At 38.7% G+C, this 20,000-nt stretch overlaps 1 protein-coding gene across 1 annotated transcript in view; it reads right to left on the reverse strand.

Annotated features, from left to right (window-relative positions):
- The window catches only part of TOX (thymocyte selection associated high mobility group box), a 267,358-nt gene that overhangs the window by 114,147 nt on the left and 133,211 nt on the right, over nucleotides 1-20,000 (reverse strand). The window contains exon 3 of the mRNA XM_034762982.1: nucleotides 9,420-9,662. Within this exon, the coding sequence (XP_034618873.1) occupies nucleotides 9,420-9,662 (243 nt within the window). The remainder of the gene's footprint in view (nucleotides 1-9,419; nucleotides 9,663-20,000) is intronic.

Genomic DNA, 20,000 nt, shown 5'->3' on the forward strand with positions numbered 1-20,000 from the left:
ATGTCCGGCTTTTGGGGGCTCAAATCCCCGTCCGGGGGGAAATCCCCAAAAGCCGGGCATGTCCGGGAAAATCAGGAGGCTCGGCCCGGCACCATGCCCCCGGCCCTGCACAAAGAGGCCCCGGCCGAGCCTCCTGATTTTCCCGGACATGCCCGGCTTTTGGGGATTTCCCCCCGGACGGGGATTTGAGCCCCCAAAAGCCGGACATGTCCGGGAAAATCCGGACGTATGGTAACCCTAGCTATGATAGTCAGGTTTTTTTCCATTTTGTAAACAAACTGCAGTTCAGTAAAAGTACATCCATTGTTATATTAGCAAAGTAACATTTCTCTGATGCTGCAAGGAAGTTACTCTAAGCAGTATTGTGCAATACACTGTGAGACTACATATTGAGAGAGAGGGAGACAGTGTGTTTCCAATCTGTCCTCATGAATGCATTTCAGTGCAAACATGTGAGAGGGAATATAGGTGGGTTCATATACTGGTAAGCATGAGGGTGAGATACAGGATCAGACTAAAAGCAGTGTGAAGGTTAGCATTTGACACACTGTCTTTATGGAATCCCCAAATCAGGAAGGATGGGGAAAAGGGCATTTGCAAGGTCTCTTTGTGAACATTTTGCATCATAATAATAATTAAAAAGGGAGGGAGGCAGAGAGACACATGCAGAGAGACCTGGCTCAGAAGGGAACTATATGTTATTAAAAAGAAAAAGGGGAGTGGCTAGAGTTGGGAGTGGCCACCTTGAGGGAAGGTGGCCTGCCTCAAAGATTTCTGTTTAAATTAACATTTGGATTTAGAAGGAACACTATCAAAGGATAAAAATAACAAACAACCTATTTCCTGTTGTTTGGTGGTTAAAACCTCCAAAACACTTTGAAAGTGAAATCTCCTGCCTTACTGAGCACGTTTCCTCCTGAAGCACACCTGCACACTTGTTTTTTTTATTGTAGGGCTGCCCCCATGCAGTGCTTCCTGGGTAGCATTTATTTTTGCTTTGGTAAAAAGAGGGCCAAACAATTTTGTTTGAAAAAGAAATTGTGGCAGGCAAAGTTCTGTAAAAGTCTTTACAAGAGATAAATGGAAAAATGAAAAATATCACAGCTACATGATTTGAGGAGGACATCCCTTAAAAGAAGGAAGGCGACAGGTCCAGGCTAGGCCATTTTTGCCTGGGTAAATCTGTAGTTTTGCTAAATATTTACTACACTACAGATGAAAGAGGATAAGCTAGAGAAGGGGAATTCAAAGTGCAGCCATAGTGCACAGTGCAGGTCCAATACTGTGCATGGAGTTCTCAGATACTGGCTTCCCCAGTCCCCAATATAGAGGTGGAGCCCTGCAAACTATAGATTCCAGAATGCAGATGACTGCTTAAGATCAATAAAGTGTATTGCATGTTGAGATTGCTATTCTCCATATGCCGTAGCTCTGTATCCCCTGGGCTGAGATGAGGGTAAGGTCAGTCTGATCCATTTAAGATTCAACATCTTTTCAGTTGTTCTCAGGTAGAATAAAGCAAAGCAAATGCATTCCACTTAAGTAAAGAAAAGTAGCGAAGCAGGACAGCAACAGAGGGGGGCAGGCCTTTCTGCTTGATGCACAAGTTCCCCCTTTTACTCTATAGTGTAGGCTGCTGCCTGTTTTTGCTCCTCATAAAAGCATCTTCACAATTTTTGAAACTGACATTTCATTTCAACAGCATCAATAGGCCTTAACATGACTACAGTGTTTTTGCCAAAGCCTGAGCAAGTGTTCAGAAATATTTCATTATCTTGCTGTTTTCGACATCTACATGCTATGTTAAAAGCAGCAGATTAAAGTCAGCATCTCTGCTGCTGGAAATCTCAGAAATTCTGACATTTCCATGAGTTATGTTTTCTCTATTTGCATACTCTCTTTTCTCTTTTGTTTGACACTTGCAGCTTTGACGCTGCTTGTGCATTAATCACTTATGAAGGAGCTGCATGTACAAAATGCCATATAACTTACCACCAGGCATTAGCTCCATAATATATTAACCATCCATCCATGCAACTGAACTGCTAGTCTATAGCCCACCTCTTGATATCTGCAGTGATAGCTAATTAGTGCTGGACAGGATTTAATATCATGGTAAGTTTTGTTTCACCTCCTTGTGCAATGAATAAAACGTGAATAAATTTAGTTGATGAGTGATTGCTATGAAAAAATGTTCACCAAAATATTTCCACCAATCTCAGCAATTGTTTTTAGGCTAACTATGTAAAATTGTTCTCCAAAAATGAAAATTGTCACCATGCCAATTCTACTTGAAATATTACACAATTGTTTGATTAATTTGTGAAATATACTATTTCCAAGAGTCTCAACCACTGAACTTCAAGTATGAACAATCTGACATTCCTGATAGGTGAACAAATTGAAAATATATGCTGATTGGCTAGTAATCCAATAGTTGCATCAGGCATTGTAAAGATGGTGTCTGAAGTTATCCTGAAAGGAGTGCACTGACCACTTCTGAATCATATTTTCAAACAACTATCTGCAAACACTTATGCATGCCTATGCTTGAACATCTAGCCTGTTTTTTTTAATGTGGATTATTGTTATAGACAATTATGGGTTGCATCTTATTCATAGACTTTAAGATCTTAAGAACCACTGTGATCTCCTAGTCTAAATGCCTGTAAAACACAGGCTATATAATTTCATCCATTAATTTCCTGCATGAGGTCTAATAGCTCATGGTAGAGCTAGATAATAGCTTTTAGAAAGTTATGCAATCTTTATTTCAAGATTTCAAGCGATGGAGAATCTAACACATCCCTGGGAAAGTTGTTCCAATGGTTAATCACCCTCACAGTTAAAAATACATGCCTTGTTTCCACTTAATCTAGCTTCAGTTTCTAACCACAGGATCTGCTTATGACTCTGTCTTTGACTGAAGAGCTCTCTATTATCAGATATCTTCTCCTTACCTAGGATATAACTGTTTATAGAACCCTGATCAAGTCACCTCTTAACCTTCTCTTCTTCATAGGTCATATAAACTGTTTTTCTAATGTTAGTACATTGGAGGAGGCAACATGAGAATGGAAAGCTAAACATTATGTACCAGGTCCTACAGCGGCATAATTCAGCATAGCTCCATTGTCAACAATGATGCTACACCAATGGGGGAGGGATAGCTCAGTGGTTTGAGCATTAGCCTGCTAAACCCAGGGTTGTGAGTTCAATCCTTGAGGGGACCACTTAGGGATCTGGGGCAAAAACAGTATTGGTCCTGCTAGTGAAGGTAGGGGGCTAGATTTGATGACCTTTCAAGGTCCCTTCCAGCTCTAAGAGATAGGATATCTCCATTAATTTAGGTTTCAGAGTAGCAGCTGCGTTAGTCTGTATCCACATCCGAAGAAGTGGGCTGTAGTCCACGAAAGCTTATGCTCTAATAAATTTGTTAGTCTCTAAGGTGCCACAAGTACTCCTGTTCTTTTTCCATTAATTTAATTACAACAGCTGAAGATCTGGGTGTACATTCCTTTGGCTATGCTGCCCAACAACGCACATACAAACTGCCATGTCCCTCAACCTGTCAAGGCTAATTTCAATGCAAAACCCAGACTTTTAAAATCTGTGTAAAAAAGATCACCCTCCAGAATGAAAGGGCTTGAGATGATAAAAATTCATTGCTTCAACATGAGGTGTTCTATTACCTTACTTTTATGATTCGGCATTTCTGATAGCAATAATTCACAGTAATAACATTTGGGTAACAGCAGGTCTGTGTGGAATAAGAGTAAATTTTGATCTAAAGTGAAGACCAGCCTTGTAATGAAGTACAAATGTGAAGTATTCACTGGAGACTAAAAGTATCTTATACCACTGTCATATGAAATATAGGGCAGGAAAAAAAGGACTATGTGCTATTCAAGCAAGATTCAAATTTCAACACTTAGGTTAATAAGGGGAAAATCTTTTGTTTTGTTATAGTAAAGAAAGGTATCAGTTTTGTTCATCAGCAATATAAAATTTCTATTTGACTCAGTGCTTTGCTCTAACACTGAAAGGTGCCAAAAAAATCAACCGTTTAGGTCAGCCACAAGATTAGTCATGAATACTGAATTTAAACTAATATGTATGAAGCTGGTGAAACAAAGTATCTTAAACATGTCCCAGCTTGAACAACAATCTCCTACATCAGATTTATTAGCAATTGCTCTATTAATAAGAAATAGTAGCTGCGTTCTACATGATATGGAAAATGAAAATAAAATAGGTGTCCGATTTCCTACACTGCATTACAGCGGCATATTTTGTTTAAGATATTATTCTCTCATGGGCTTTATAGCTAAAAAAATATAATTCATTAAAAATATGTATTTGCTCAGGCTTTGATGAATTGGGGCATAATGTTAAATAATTATTCATTACCTTTATTCTTCTGTCAAAGTGGGCAAAATCATTTCTTTTTATTGCTTTTTTTATATAAGGACACAGGCCCCTGTGACATCCATTTTATTTTAAACTAATGCTTCTATTATTCCACATCTGAATAATTACAGCTGACATCATCTGCTCTTTGGTGTCCTAAAAGAGCTTTAGCTCTAGTCCACTGTTACATATTTTATGCACAACATGAAATAAAATACCTCAAGATTTTGAAAATATTTATTTTAAAAACAGCAATGAAATTGTCTGTAATCACATTTTCTGCTCTCCTTTGAAAGCTACATTATTCAATATGCCAGTGGTCGTTTCCATAATAGCAACATATTAGAAATTCATGCTACTCTAATATCTCTGAATTCATTGATGTACTGCACTCCCTATAGACCTAAAGAAGCATTTCTGTTTCAGTTTCATATGTCCTGCACACTACCTACTGATGTGATGGTTGTCAAAACAGTTGTACAGTAGCCTTTGAATTCAAAGTGTGCCTTGACTGTCTACTAAAAATGACAATAAACCCAAGTATATACATTATTCTGGCTTTTGTTGCCAGTACAAATAGAGCATTCTGGAACTAAATCCCCCAGTTTTATTACCTTTTAACATCTCTTCCACTTTAAACTTCAAAACTTGAAATTTGAAGCATTCAGAGAAATTGAAATCCCCTTTATTTTTTCTTGTAAATGTTCTATACAGTATTATAAGCCCCACCGTTAAAAAAAAACCCTGTTACATATAAGCACACTCTAACAATACTGGTGTTTTCTTAATGTAAAAGCTGCACTGTAAAATTTAATTCTGATTGCCTAGAAAAACTCTTTAGCAACCATAGGATATTCAACAGCTCCTGGGTGTGTCTATAACTTTATTTTGAGCAAATGAACATACAAAAATATTTCAATTATTTTCAGCACCTTAAAAGGCATTTTGCAGGTACATGCACCCTCTCATGAGAAATCTGTGCAGACAGCTTTATTTGCAATTTTCTAGTGGTTATTTCTGACAGTTTTAAGGAGCATTTCAGGAAGATTATACAGCACCTGGAAGTCTAGAGAGGCTGACCTCCACCAGAAACTGAGACAGACCTAGTTGTAAGGGAGCTGCCTCAATTATAGTACATGGGAAAATTCTCTTCCACCACAGACAAACCAACATACTACAAGACAATTAGTGCAACTTTATTATCCGATTATACCCAGATATCTAAGCAATCTGAGATGAAGGCATATCTCAGTTACGCCCATTTTAAACTTCTTATACATAACACAGTTCTTGGCTTTGATTTGAGGACCCAGACCCAGTTTTGCAATACCAGAAGAAATTCTGTACAAATATTGAGCTCCATATATCTAAAACAGCTATATAAATGAAATGTCTTGAGAAATCTGCATTTGACGATACTGTAAAAAATGAATGTCTGCATGTCGCTTTGGTAGAAAACAGAGACCCAGATAAGAATATAGAAGCAAACATGAACTGACAGCACAATGTAGGAAAAGGGAAATTTTAGTGATGTTTTCGAACAGTAGAGAGTGAGAGAGACTTCAATCAATCTCAAAACTTCAAAGCAGGCTAATTCCCAACTTGACTGTCAGATACTGTAAATGGCAATGGGAAAGTCCCATCTCCCAGCATTGTAACATTTTTCAGAAAGAGAATTCCCACAGTGTAAAAAATCCATAAGAAATTGATCCTTAATGTGAATTCCCCGAGCTGGTACTGGGTTCTTATTTTGTGTGCTTAAGCACTTCTACAGATGAAAACTCTTACAGATACTGAGTCAAATCCTGCACTCTAAGGGCTTTCAAATGGGAGTTTTTCCTGAGTGAGGTCTATATATGTTTTAGTAAACCAGCAGTTTTAGTGTGAGTCTGTTGAAAAAGTGCTCTTGAGTGCACAGTGCACAATAACTTCTAATCATACTGAGCCAAATTCCAAAGGCATTAGCTTTTACTCAGTCCTTACTCAAGCAAATTCTCATTTTACAATGGCAAACACTTGCTAGATGAGATGAAAGGGAAATGCCATGATCTGTACCCCCAGTATTTTCCGACTTTGTTTGTTTACTTCCATCAGCTTAGCATTAACTAAGTCATTAGCTAAAAAAGTGTAACCTGAGCTGGTGTCAGCCAGTTGCAGACCACCCAATAGTTCAAATACAGAATAAAAATGTAGGCATCATTGCTAAAATATTGATATAGCTTGAGAACAGATTAGCAGAAAAGATGAGAGTAAACAGGCCAAATTCAATGCAGTTGCACCTTACACCAGAGCTGCATTTGATCAAAACCCAGTAAATTCTAATAAAGAGGATAAATGGGTCAAGGTGAGGAACAACCCAAAGGTTCAATGCTAAGAACAATTCTACTGAAAATATTTATTAGTGACCTGGGAAATGGAACTAGTTGCCTAGTGTCCAAATTTGCAAGAGGGAGTAATATATTACTGAATATATGGTAACAAGAATTTGGACAGGTTTGAGAAATACGTAAAGGAGTTTCAGTGTCAGGAAATATACTAGCACACTTTGGCATATATTATTGGTATAGAGCAGTGTTAGACAAAACAGTAAAAATGAAACTTAAGGGGTGGTGATGAGTAATATCAAAAAGGTAGAATGATGTGCAGAAAAAGAAACTTTTACGTTTCTGGGTTATATAAATAAGGGGGTCCGTTTCAAATGCAAATAAATAATGCTGGCTCTTCACAAAATCATCTGTCTTCCTTGTTGTTGAGGAACACCAAAAGCACAGTGGAATATCTGTCTTCATTGCATAGTTAACTCAAGTTATATACACTTGAGTTAACTGCTCTCAAGTTAGTGTCCCACGAGTAAGAGTGCAAAATAACACTCAAGCTGAAGACAGTGATTGTGTTAGCTGTCAAACTGGGCTAACTGGAGTTGTAGTATATACAACATGACAGGCCAGCCAACTCCAGTTCAAATAGGGTGACCAGATGTCCCGATTTTATAGGCACAGTCCCGATTTTTGGGTGTTTTTCTTATATAGCCTCCTATTACCCCCCACCCCATCCCGATTTTTCACACTTGCTGTCTGGTCACCCTAAGTTCAAAGCTCTACCACACTTGAGTTAAAGGGTACTGGGTGTGGACAGGACCTGATTTAGGGGCAACACTCAGGTTATAACTAACAATTCAGACAAAGCCTGTGTATGAGAGAACAAGGGAAAGGCTGAGAAATGGAGAAGCTGAGCATGGGATTGGAGAAGACAGATGGACAGGCTTAGGTCAGAAATACATTTATAAAGGCTTTCATCCCAGAGAAAGTTGTTCAAATGTAAATCAATCTGCAGTATGACTTTGTGGCAACAGATACAATACTTTTTTTTAAAGGCAAAGATAAGTCTACAATACCCTTGGAACACAAAAAAATATATTTGGATGTACTGTATTCTCAATGAATAGGAACATGCACTTGCCATAAGCCTGAGGAATCTTTCCTTTCTTGACTACACAAATTCCGAGTCCATGTCTTTGATAAAAATAATACTTTTAATTTTACATAAATATCTTGTTTTCCTACTCACTGTGGACAGGTAACGTTTGGAATCTGCACTTGAAACTAAAATTACTTCATCAACCTAATTTCACAATAATCAATCTCTCTCTTCAAGGATATAAGCAGTAATATACCTACATTCTGTGCAAAGGAAATTGTGGCCCTATAACAAATTGATCGAGGTGGAAGGCTATTATGGGTCATAAGAGGAAGGAGACATCCACAGCCCAAGAAATGATGCCTGGATTATCATGTTCCATTTACCTATCATTATTCAGGATTCATTTAGTAAATATAGCACCTTTTCCCTTCCAACCAGTGCATATTTCCCTTAATTTACTTCTGTTTTGTCCTGATCTACATAAATTCCCCAAAGCAGAATTGTTTAGTTATACTATTCAGCTTTTTTGTATTTGCCCTTGATCCAATAATTCACTATGACAATCTACAGACTCTCAAGGCCTTTTTTTCATAGTTCTTTGCAAAAGACTAATGTGGAACATCAGTGTTTAAAAGAATGCTTAGTTTCCAAACCATAGCCCTGGCATAAAAGAGATCAATTCAATGAAACATTGCTTTTACTCTTTATTAAAATGCCAAGTGCTAGTTCTACTTTCTTTAGGTATTTCTGATTCTTAGATCCTTTCACACCATTCAACTCTTTCTTTTTCAAGGAGGCTGAATAAAGTATTTCATAAGTTTCATAAAAGTCCTAGCACATTTTAAAAAATATCCCAGAAATGTATCCATATTCCTATATGAAAAACTTTTCGTCCCATACAATATACCCTTAAGGGTCATATTCTGCTCTAAAATATGAGGACATAACTTGGTGTACAGCTGCCATACAAAAAGTTTGCAGCTTATTCTTAATACCTCTTGAAAAACAGGATATTTATATGACTTTGCACTTCTTGTAATCAATTTAACCAATATAGAAATGACTGAAAATAAAATTCTTCTCAGGACCAGACCCATAATGACTATTTGATAGGATCAGGCCCAAAGACTTAACTCTCCCAATCACTTCAATGGGAGCTCTGTATGGACAAGGACTGTGAATTGTAAAAAGGCTGCAAGATTTGACCTAGAGTTAAAAAAAGACATTTGCAGTTTTCCTAAAGTACAGTAAACAAGAAAGGAAATAGTACATGTCTGTAGATCTCTCGGTACAAACAAATCACAATAGAAAGAACCTGGTAAAGAAACACAGAACACAGTCATTCAGGGCTAAAACCTGTTTCATCTGAAGTCAATGATACTGGCCTGATTCGGTTCATAATAACACCACTGTAAAGCAGCAGTAATAAAGAGTAAAACTAGGGATAGAGCAGAAGCAGTTGTGATGATTTCAGGGATACCTGGATATAGCCTACTGACAGTATTTTAAACAGATATAGATATCCACATTTAAAAAAAACAACCACCTAAATTAAACTAGCCCTAAAATCAAAGACTAAAGATTCTTACCACAGAAAGTGAATTTGAAAGCAGTGTCCCATCTTGGCCAAGCATGTTGGACACTGTAATTTCAGGTAGGTCCATGTTTTGTGGATGAAATGGAAGCAGGCCGTTATGGTTCATTGGGTGACACAGAGAGTGGTACCCAGACTCTACCTCATTCAGGTGCACCAGTGAGTGGTCAGGTAATGATGGAGGAGTTATGGGAGGTATGTTAAAATCTTCACTTTCAAGACTTGGACCAGGGAAAGACTGTAAAAAGAAAATACAGATATTGTTGCAAATCAAACAAAAATTAAAATAAAACAATAGCTACACACAAACAAACTAAAACTCAATCATCATACATTATTACATAGTAATTTCAACTTAGCAAAGAGACCATTTTAAACACTCATACATTATAATGGTAGAGTTTAACCATTATGAATGGAATAAAAATTGCCTCAAAGGCATAACAATTGCTGGTACTTGCACAGCTCCCATTAGACAGACTTTTTTTCAAGAAGGTGAATTCAAACAGATTTCAAGGAAGGGTCCCATTAAAATTTTCCAAGAGTCTTCATCTAGCTACATACCTTTTTCATGGGAATTGTAGAAAAGGAAAGCCATTTATAAAATTAACATTGGATCAAAATGTGCCATAAAACTCAGATCAAGAGTTACATACTGAAAAAGAAATTCTGTTCTTTTGCTACTGGTTTTAGTTTTATATAACAACCATACATTCATTCTGCTACAAAAGAAACAAATTCATACAGAAATGGCATGCACATTGTATGAATATTCAAATATATTTTATAGAAATATAAAGTAATTATATCTGAAGAATAAAATATACATTTTTCTTAGTCTATAAACTCACACATACATGTATTTATGTTATATCTAAACAATGTATTCCGTGATGTTATTGTTTAGTCTTTTACTGACTGTTATTGCTATTTAAAGTCATGTGATTTAATCTGATGCAAGGTAAAGCTACAGGTAACGTCAGAGGAATATACCAAAGTAGATAATTGATTTTATTTGTTTTGTGATCTTCCTGCAGCAAGTAGGCTCATTTGAGAATAAGGAAGGGCAGTGTGGACATGCTGATATATTTTGAAGGGGAAAGTGAGTATTATGGTTGGATACGACTAAAGTAGGACTGAATAGGAAAAGAGAGGTGTGAGGTGAAAGCAGTTAATATCTTGGGTGAAAGTGATCATGAAATGATAGAGTTCATGATTTTAAGGTATGGTAGAAAGGAAAACAGCACAATAAAGATAATGAATTTCAAGAAGGGAGACTTTAGCAAACTTAGGAAGCATATCTAAGGGGAAAAACAGTTCAAGAGATTTAGCAGTTTTTCTAAGAGACATTATTAAGAACACAAGAGCAAACTATCCCACTGTGTAGCAAAGATAGGAAGTATGGCAAGAGACCACTCTGGCTTAACCAGAAGATCTTCAATGATCTGGAACTCAAAGAAAGTCCTACAAAAAGTGGAAACTAGGTCAAATTACAAAGGATGAATATAAACAAATAACACAAGTTTGTAAGGACAAAATTAGAAAGACCAAGGCTCAAAATGAGATTAAACTAGTTAGGGATATAACGGTAACAAGAAAACATTGTACAAATACATTAGAAGCAAGAGGAAAACCAAGGATAGGGTAGGCCCATTACTCAACGGGTGTGTGTGGGCGGGGGGGAGGAGGGGACAATAACAGAAAATGTAGAAATGGCAGAAGTGCTAAATGACATTTTTGTTTCATTTTTCACCAAAAAGTTTATTAGCAATTGGACACCTAACAATGAATGCCAGTGAAAATGAGGTAGGATCAGAGGTTACAATAGGGAAAGAACAAGTTAAAAATTACTTAGATAAGTTAGATATCTTCACGTCACCAGGCCTGATGAAACACATCCTAGAATATTCAAGGAGATGACTGAGGAGATATCTGATACATTAGCTATTATCTTTGAAAAGTCATGAAAGATGGGTGAGATTCCAGAGGACTGGAAAAGGGAAAATATAGTGCCAATCTAAAAAAAGGGGAATAAGGACAACCCGGGGAATAACAGACCAGTCAGCTTAACTTCAATATCCAGAAAGATAATGGATCAAATAATTAAACAATCAGTTGGCAAACACCTAGAAGATAATAAGGTGATAAGTAACAGTCAGCATGGATTTGTCAAGAACAAATCATGTCAAAGCAACCTGATAGCTTTCTTTGACAGGGTAACAAGCCTTGTGGATGGAGGGAAGTGGTAGATGTGGTATACCCTGACTTTAGTAAGGCTTTTGATACTGTCTTGCATGACCTCATAAACAAACTGGGGAAATACAACCTAGATGAAGCTACGATAAGATGGGTGCAAAATTGCTTGGAAAACTGTTCCCATAGAGTAGTTATTAGTGGTTCACAATCAAACTGGAAGGGTATATGGAGTGGAATCCCGCAGGGATCAGTTCTTTGTCCGATTCTGTTCAGTACCTTCATCAATGATTTAGATAATAGCATAGAGAGTACCCTTATAGAGTTTATGGACAATACCAAGATGGGAGGGGTTGCAAGTGATTTCGAGACTAGGACTAAAATTCAAAATGATCTGGACAAACTGGAGAAATGGTCTGAAGAAAATAGGATGAAATTCAATAAGGACAAATGCAAAGTACTCCACTTAGGAAGGAACAACCAGTTGCACACATGAAAAAATGGGAAATGACTGCCTAGGAAGGAATACTGCAGAAAGGGACTTAGGGCTAATAGTGGATCACAAGCTAAATATAACACTGTTGCAAAAAAAAGCAAACATCATTCTGGGATGTATTACCAGGCGTGTTGTAAGCAAGACACGAGAAGTAATTCTTTTGCTCTACTCCACACTGATTAGGCCTCAACTGGAGTATTGTGTCCAGTTCTGGGTGCCACATTTCAGGAAAGATGTGGACAATTTGGAGGAAGTCCAGAGAAGAGCAACAAAAATGATTAAAGGTCTAGAAAACATGACCTATGAGGGAAGATTGAAATCATTGGGTTTGTTTAGTGTGGAGAAAAGTAAGGAGGGACATGATAACAGTTTTCAAGTACATAAAAGGTTCCTAGAAGGAGGAGGGGAAAAACTGTTCTCTTTAACCTCTGAAGATAGGACAAGAAGCAATGGGCTTAAATTGCAGCAACAGCAGTCTAGGCTGGACATTAGGAAAAACTTCCCATCAGGGTAATTAAGCACTGGAATAAATTGCCAGGGAGCTTGTGGAATCTCCATAATTTTGAAGAGATGGTTAGACAAACAGCTGTCAGAGATGCTCTAGATAATACTTAGTCCTGCCTTGAGTGCAGGGGACAGAACTAGAAGACCTCTCAATGTCCCTTCAAGTCCTGTGATTCTGTGCATACAGTCATGTCAGCTCCCGATGTGCTTATTTATTCACTTGTGAGGGAGTGAGAAGGAATGACCAGAGCACAATATTAATCATGTGATTTGAATTAAGAGTTACTTGATGTCCAAATGCAGTTGTTCAGCCACAACTTGGTGTACAGGTTGGTACAGACGTGCACTGCCCAAGAATGCATTCCAGAACTCCTGGGAAAGTGGCTTCTGTTCCCCCTATCCCTTTTCCAAGGATGCAGTGTCTGCAACTCTCCCACCCACAGACATGGGGCCATTCCAGAGCCTGTGGGAACCAGCCCCGCACCTTCCTGTCCTCTTTGTGAAAGTTAGGGCAGCTGTGTGCTCAAGCACTCCAACTATGTTTAGCTCCTGCAAAGAGCCATTAGGAGATAACAGAGTGCTCCTTTTGTCCTCTTCCCCTGCTCTCCTTTTGCACCGATGCAGGAGTGGGCACAATTGAGAGAGCGCAGCAGCTATTAGATGTATTCCTTAGTTTAGTATAATATCGCATATGGAGACAAGCATGATGTGTAAAGCCATTGAATAGAAGGCCAAGAGAAGAAGCAATATTCAAAAAGGTAGACATAGTGGAATTTTGTTATTTATAGGTTCACAGACTCCAAGGCCAGAAGGGCTCACTGTGATCTTGTAGTCTGATCACACAGAACTTCCCCAAAATAATTCCTAGGGCATATCTTTTAGAAAAACGTCCAAACTTGATTTTAAAATTGCCATATTAGGGAGTTACCAAATCGAATTAATAGGCAGCAAGTTTAAAACAAACAAAAAGGAAGTATTTCTTCACACAATGTACAGTCAATCTGTGGACTCTTTGCCACAGGATGTTGTGAAGGCCAAAACTATAACAGGGTACAAAAAAGAACTGGATAAGTTCATAGAGAATAGGTCCATCAATGGCTATTAGCCAGGATGGGCAGGTATGTAAAACTATGCTTTGAAATGTCCCTAGCCTCTGCCAGAAGCTGTGAATAGATAGATGACAGGGGATTATGATCATTTGATGATTACCTGTTCTGTTCATTCCCTCTGAAGCACCTGGTATTTGGCACTGTAAGAAGACAGGACACTGGGCTAGATGGACCATTGGTCTGACCCCAAATGGCCACTCTTATGTTCTTATCACAATAACCCACCTGAGGTTATTTTGAACTGTTGCAGCATGGAAATAAAACCTTTAAATTGGATTTGCAACCAAAGATTGTACATGTTGCTACTGAGCTGTTCAGGTATTGCTGGAAACCTGAGCAAAGTAAGCTTCTACAGAACAGTGCATCTTGCCATAGCCAAAGGGGTGTTTTTCACCAAAATGCAAGGAGCTATGACCATTTTCACCAACTAAGGATCTGTCCCTGCATGAGGATTTCTTGGTGCAGGGTGAAGCATCAGGGTCAAACTCATATATGCAAAAGTAGAAATCCCAAGGAATTGAAAACAGGTAGGGGATAGTGGAGGAGTTGGCAGCAATACTATCATGTATGTATGAGGAATGTGTATTATCCCTGTCAGGTGGAGTGACCTCACTCTATGGAATTCTAAACCTAGAAAACTAGCCCAACCTGCTCACCCGCCCATTTAGATCACTTAGCTTGTGGTGTGGTTCTCCCCAGGGATTTTGTTCCATAGTAGACAGAAGAATATTGGCATATTGAGTTTCTAAGTCTTATTTCTCCCTGTATTTCCATACTATGATGTTGAGACTCCACCAAGGCAGGAAATGTGGGCATCAAAAATAGAACCTCAATGAATGGAGTGGAAACATGCCATTAACAAAGAAAACAAATTAGGTTTATTCAAGTAGTATAGAAATGCATATGCTGAATAATAGATAATAAGGTTATTGTGCATTACTGTATACTAGCCACTAGTAAATTATTATACTACAGAACAGCTAAAATAAATGGTCCCTGCCATAAAGAGCTTACAGTCTAATTTCACATAACACAACACACAAGAAAAATACAATAGAGAGTGAGCGGAGAAGGACGGAAAGTGGTAACATCAATAAGGTTTCATGGATACTCTTGACAAGTGTTCATCACACTGCACAAATAGCCCATCATTGATATTTGGCTAACATGAATCTTTTTGACAGTTACGCTGCTTGGGCCTGTTGGGAAAGATTCATGGGGTGTGGTTGGGAGGAGGCTGGGTCTGAAATGCATTTTCTTTCCCACAGGCCCTGCAGCAATTCAGGGCCTCAGGAGATCTTTTCCCTCACCTCTTTGCTGGGTGAACAGAGGAGTTACTGCTGGGGCTTCTCTTCCTCCTCCCACTGTCTCCCCAATGGAGAAGAGTGGCTCTTGGAGATCTGGTAGCAGGGGAGAGGAGAGTACTGAATAGGAACTCTCCCCTCCCAGTTTTTTCAAGAGGAGGAGAAACAGCCAAAGGAGCATCTCTCCTTCTACCTTGCTGGTGAGAGGAGGAAGAGTATGAAGGTGTGGCTCTCCTCTCCTTCTTGCTCTGCTTGATCAGGAGGAGGAGGAGGGCCTCTTCATTCAGGGTTCCTGCTGAAGTCAGCTCTCAGCAGCAGCCAGGACAGGCAAATATTCATAAGCCAAATACTGACCAAATTTCCATTAATATTCAGGCTATTCAGCAAATTTGCTATTTGATTTGTCCACATGTTTAACAACAGAACTTTCACTTTAGACAGATATTGATTTGCTGTGTTTCAAATGTATGCTTAACTAGTAGTATCATTTCAAACACAGTGACAACAACTGCAATGCAATTTAACTAAGGGCTTGTCTACGCTTGCAGTGCTGCAGTTGTGCTGCTGTAGCGTGTAGTGAAGAAGTTACCTACGCTGACAGGAGGGCTTCTCCCATTGGCGTAGATACTCCACCTCCCCGAGAGGCAGTAGCTAAGCTGACAGGAGAAGCCCTCCCATCAACATAGCGCTGTCTTCATTGGGAGTTAGGTCGGTATAACTGCGTCACTCAGGGGTATGGAAAATCCACACCCATGAGCGACGTAGTTATATCGACATAAATTTGTAGTGTAGTCCAGGGCTAAGACTAAATGGTTATTCATATAAAATGATGACATCTTAACTTCATTTACTATAATATAAATGACTCACTAGTCTCAGAAAATCCCACAATCCTAGTTGCAGTGCACATACAGTCACATGTATACGTAGATTGAGAATTATAAATACAAGGTTACCATTTACATTAAAAGCAATAATAATAAAAATGCATCGTGCTATGGTTATTAGTTGCAAACCAGTTACAGTGTATTTGATAACACATAATCTAACACATTTTTGTCAAATTATACTGTATAAACTTCTAAAGATAGCAGTAGTATAGTAGTAAAGAAAATAATAAAATGTCAGAATATTATATAATTTATGTGGAAACTAGTTACTAAGCTATATTAAATATATTCCAGTAATACCTATGCTGTATATGAAAAGTTTTGTCAATTGTATAATATTAAAATCTGCTAAGAGATTACATAAACTGCCTGATTCATAAAAGTAAGGAAGAACCTAGTTCTATAAAATACTGTGAGATAGTTGTTTAGCAATTTAGTTTTGAGGATTATTTTGCTAAACTAATATTTTATATTCAATGTGAGCACTGTCCTGTTTGGGGGGTGGGAAAGGGTTGTGGGTGGGAGGAGGGGTAATAATCCATGCAGGTAGTCCAAGAATAACTTGTCATCACTACAGTTTGTCTCGTCTGTGAGCATTTTGTGGATGCTTGTTGCCGGCTGCAGTTCACAGGTATAGCTCATATTTACTCTCACACGGTAGGTTTGGAAGGATTAGTTTATCAGTAAATGTCAGTAAATGACATATAACTTCATTGTAAACTTCTTAGTCATTTTCTTTCCAGGGTCACTGTAGTATTGGCACAATTCTACTATATGCAGGTAACCAGGTGATAGCTCTCCTTCATTCTGCTAGTCAAAACAGCACCAACAAATTGCCTTCCTCCTAATTTTCCAACAAGAAACAGCAGCAGTGTGTCTTTTCATCTCCTCACCACATAACTGCAAGGGGACTTCGGCACTGGGTCTGCTTTTCTCCCTATGGAGGGCGAGTTGTTTATCAGCTGTTGAGCACGGGGGAGAGTTCCTAAATCTTTATTACATCCAGGGAGAGACTTCTTTATGAACCCCATTGGAATGCACTGAGCAGATCAAGGCTTGCTTCTATTTCATTATAAAGGGGATTTCCATCACATCTGAATTTATTATAAGCATGTTTAGGAGTATTTAAAGTTGATATGGTCAATAATGGGAACTTAAGAACAGAAGCTTGAATTTCAGGTGGGTCGTGTTGAACCTACACATATTGTTTTGAGTTCAGAATAGATCTCAAACCAGATGGAGTCTGCATTCTATGGTTCTAGTTTAATGTTTGTGAAACCTCACAAGAAGTCATTTTTGTGACGTTTTAGCTGATCTCATGATACTGATGCCATCTTGGCCTGCAATTTCATGAGAATAGTTTGCAAGATTTTGGCACAATTGAACCCAAACTTTAACCCTGATTCAGCTGCCAACCTAAACCCAAGCTTTTGCTTAAATCAGCATTCAGCTCTGAACATCAACCCAACTTTCCCATTTAAATTTCTCTTCTGTACCAATTAGCCTTGTCAAACCCAGCATCAATTTTATGGATTTTAATTGTGCTAAATTCTAGAATGGAGGCAAAAATTAGTTTTTTGCAGGTCAAATGGACAAACACCAAACTATGTTTTGTGTAGATTATTAGTCAAATTCAAGTGCAGTGATTCTTGTCATTGATAGGAATTCTTTTAGTATGTGGCAAAACCAGGCCAATACATTTTATTTCCATTCTCACACACACACTTGTATTCTCTGATTGTAACATGAGTGATATGTGAAATGGCTGTACGACCTGACTATAATAATTAAGGGTGAGGGTATCAGAACAAAAAACCACCTACATTACCAATGGTGATAATGACTGCAAATTAGAAAGCAAACCATATTTATGATTGTATTAAATGTTCTGCATCAATGGTTCAAAAGCAAACTGAGAAAGGCAAATGAAAGCAAAAGACATTTTAAACAGAGCGACCACAGGAGGCAGCAAACATCCAAACATCCAACACAAGCCCTCTGTGGAAAGAACAGAACCATTACTATATGAGAATGCAGAAGATATCATTGACCAGGTAAGTTTAACTTATGTGCTGGATGGCTGCATCGCTCGTGCATACACTCAACAAAATATGGTATTAGCTATAAATCCTTAAAAAATATGGTCTTCTCATATGCATACACAATTTAAATAAAATTAATGATATTTCTAACAATGTGGAGTGTGCCTTAATTTATCATTTACAGTAAGGCTTCTACATCTGAACTGTGGAAAAATGCCAGTTTTTAAAAGATAGATGCTTCAGGCTGTCTCCTCTTCTATTACTAAATACATTGTTACATAACTGAAATAGTTATGAATTGAAAGTAATGTAAAACAGCATGCTCAGTAGAGGAGGAAAAACAATAATTTACTTTATACCCATCTGAAAATTAGGATGATGGATTTGACAGTGATATTTCCAGGAATATAAACAGGATCAACTTATCTCTAATTTCTTAATGGAGGACTTTCAGAAGTAAGTGTTTTTCAGCCTTTTTTGTCTCTGCATGAACAAGAGTTGATAGCTTGAGACTGTAATGCATTACTGTGGAAACCTTCGGTCTCTTACATAAATCATCTTAACACTCAGCAAGAATTGTCCAACAGTGCCATTGATATGTTCAAGTCAATGATCCTGCAAACAATTTTTTTTATGTTTCTTCATATGTTAGACATAAGCAATAAATCACATTCATTTAAAACACACAATATACTAATTTATCAAGCAACAGCTATCAAAAACATATTACTGGGGAAGGTACAACTTTTTTTTACCCATTGTGTTAATCAATTTCTCTAATTTACATTAGGTAAAGGGTAACGCCTCAAGCAAAACATTAATTTTCCAGCACGAGATGAATTCCATTTTCAATAAGAAGAAGAATATGCTGACAATGATACAATTGATTTAAAATAAGCACAATTTCAAAGTCAACAGAATTATGAAAAGGAACAGTGCTTTTTCAAATGAAACATTCCACTTCTGAGAGTCTGTTTTCATTGTTTAATTTAATTTTAAATATCATGCTATACAAGTTTGTTTGAAAACAAATATGCTTTATTTATGAACATTTTACATTTAAATGCATTTAATAGGCGACAATGAGCAAAAAAATATAGAAGATTACAAGACTTGAGCTGTAGAGACCCGCTAAAAGCTCCAAGGCTTCACCCTTCCCTACAAAGAGGTAACAGTATAGCCTTCCTAGTCAGAAACTTTATCTCAGTCCATTAGAAAAGTACAGGTTTTTGTTACAATTATCAAATTATCTAGACAGGAACAGTTTAAGGCAGGCGTCTCAAATACGCGGCCCGCAAAGTTATTTGCTGTGGCCCACCTAGCTCCCTGCGCCCCCCGAGTTATTTTCTGCGGCCGCCAAGCTCCCCTCACCCGCTGCCTACCTGCGTGCCGTTTCCCCACTACTCTGCCTACCTCCAGGTGCTTCCCGCCACCAAACAGCTGTTTGGCGGCGCTTAGCACTTTCTAGGAGGGAGCGGGGAGGAGCAGGGAGCCGCGCACTCAGGGGAGGAGGCGGAGAAGAGGCGGGGCAGGGGCAGGGATTTGGGGAAGGGATTGGAATAGGGGCAGGGAGGGGGCGGAGTTGGCGTGGGGACTTTGGGGAAGGGGTTGGAATGGAGGTGGGGAAGGGGTGGGGCAGGGACAGGGTCTTATGGAAGGGGTGGAGTGGGGGTGGGACCGGGAGTAGCGGGGGAGGGGGTGTCAGTGATGCGGCCCTTGGGCCAATTTACTAGTCCTCATGTGGCCCTGGTGGTCATTTGAGATCCCTGGTTTCAGGCAACCCAGGGCCATGGGCACAAATGAGGACTCCCTCAGCCCTGATCACATGGCCTTCCCAAGCCCACCTTCACCATAGCTCTTCCCCGCACCTACTGGTGTGGCAGTAGTGGCACAAGCCATTCGCTCAAGAGCTGTCTGCTAGGCTGTGAAGAGGGCCTACCACTGCTTCTCTTTGAGTAGGCTGGGGTCTGTCCTGAAGAGGAAGGGACTCATTCCCCACCCACCCCTCTGCCTGTGGGAGCCCCTATTGTCAGTATCT

The sequence above is a fragment of the Trachemys scripta genome, chromosome 2 (assembly GCF_013100865.1).
Source record: "Trachemys scripta elegans isolate TJP31775 chromosome 2, CAS_Tse_1.0, whole genome shotgun sequence".
NCBI lineage: Eukaryota > Metazoa > Chordata > Testudines > Emydidae > Trachemys > Trachemys scripta.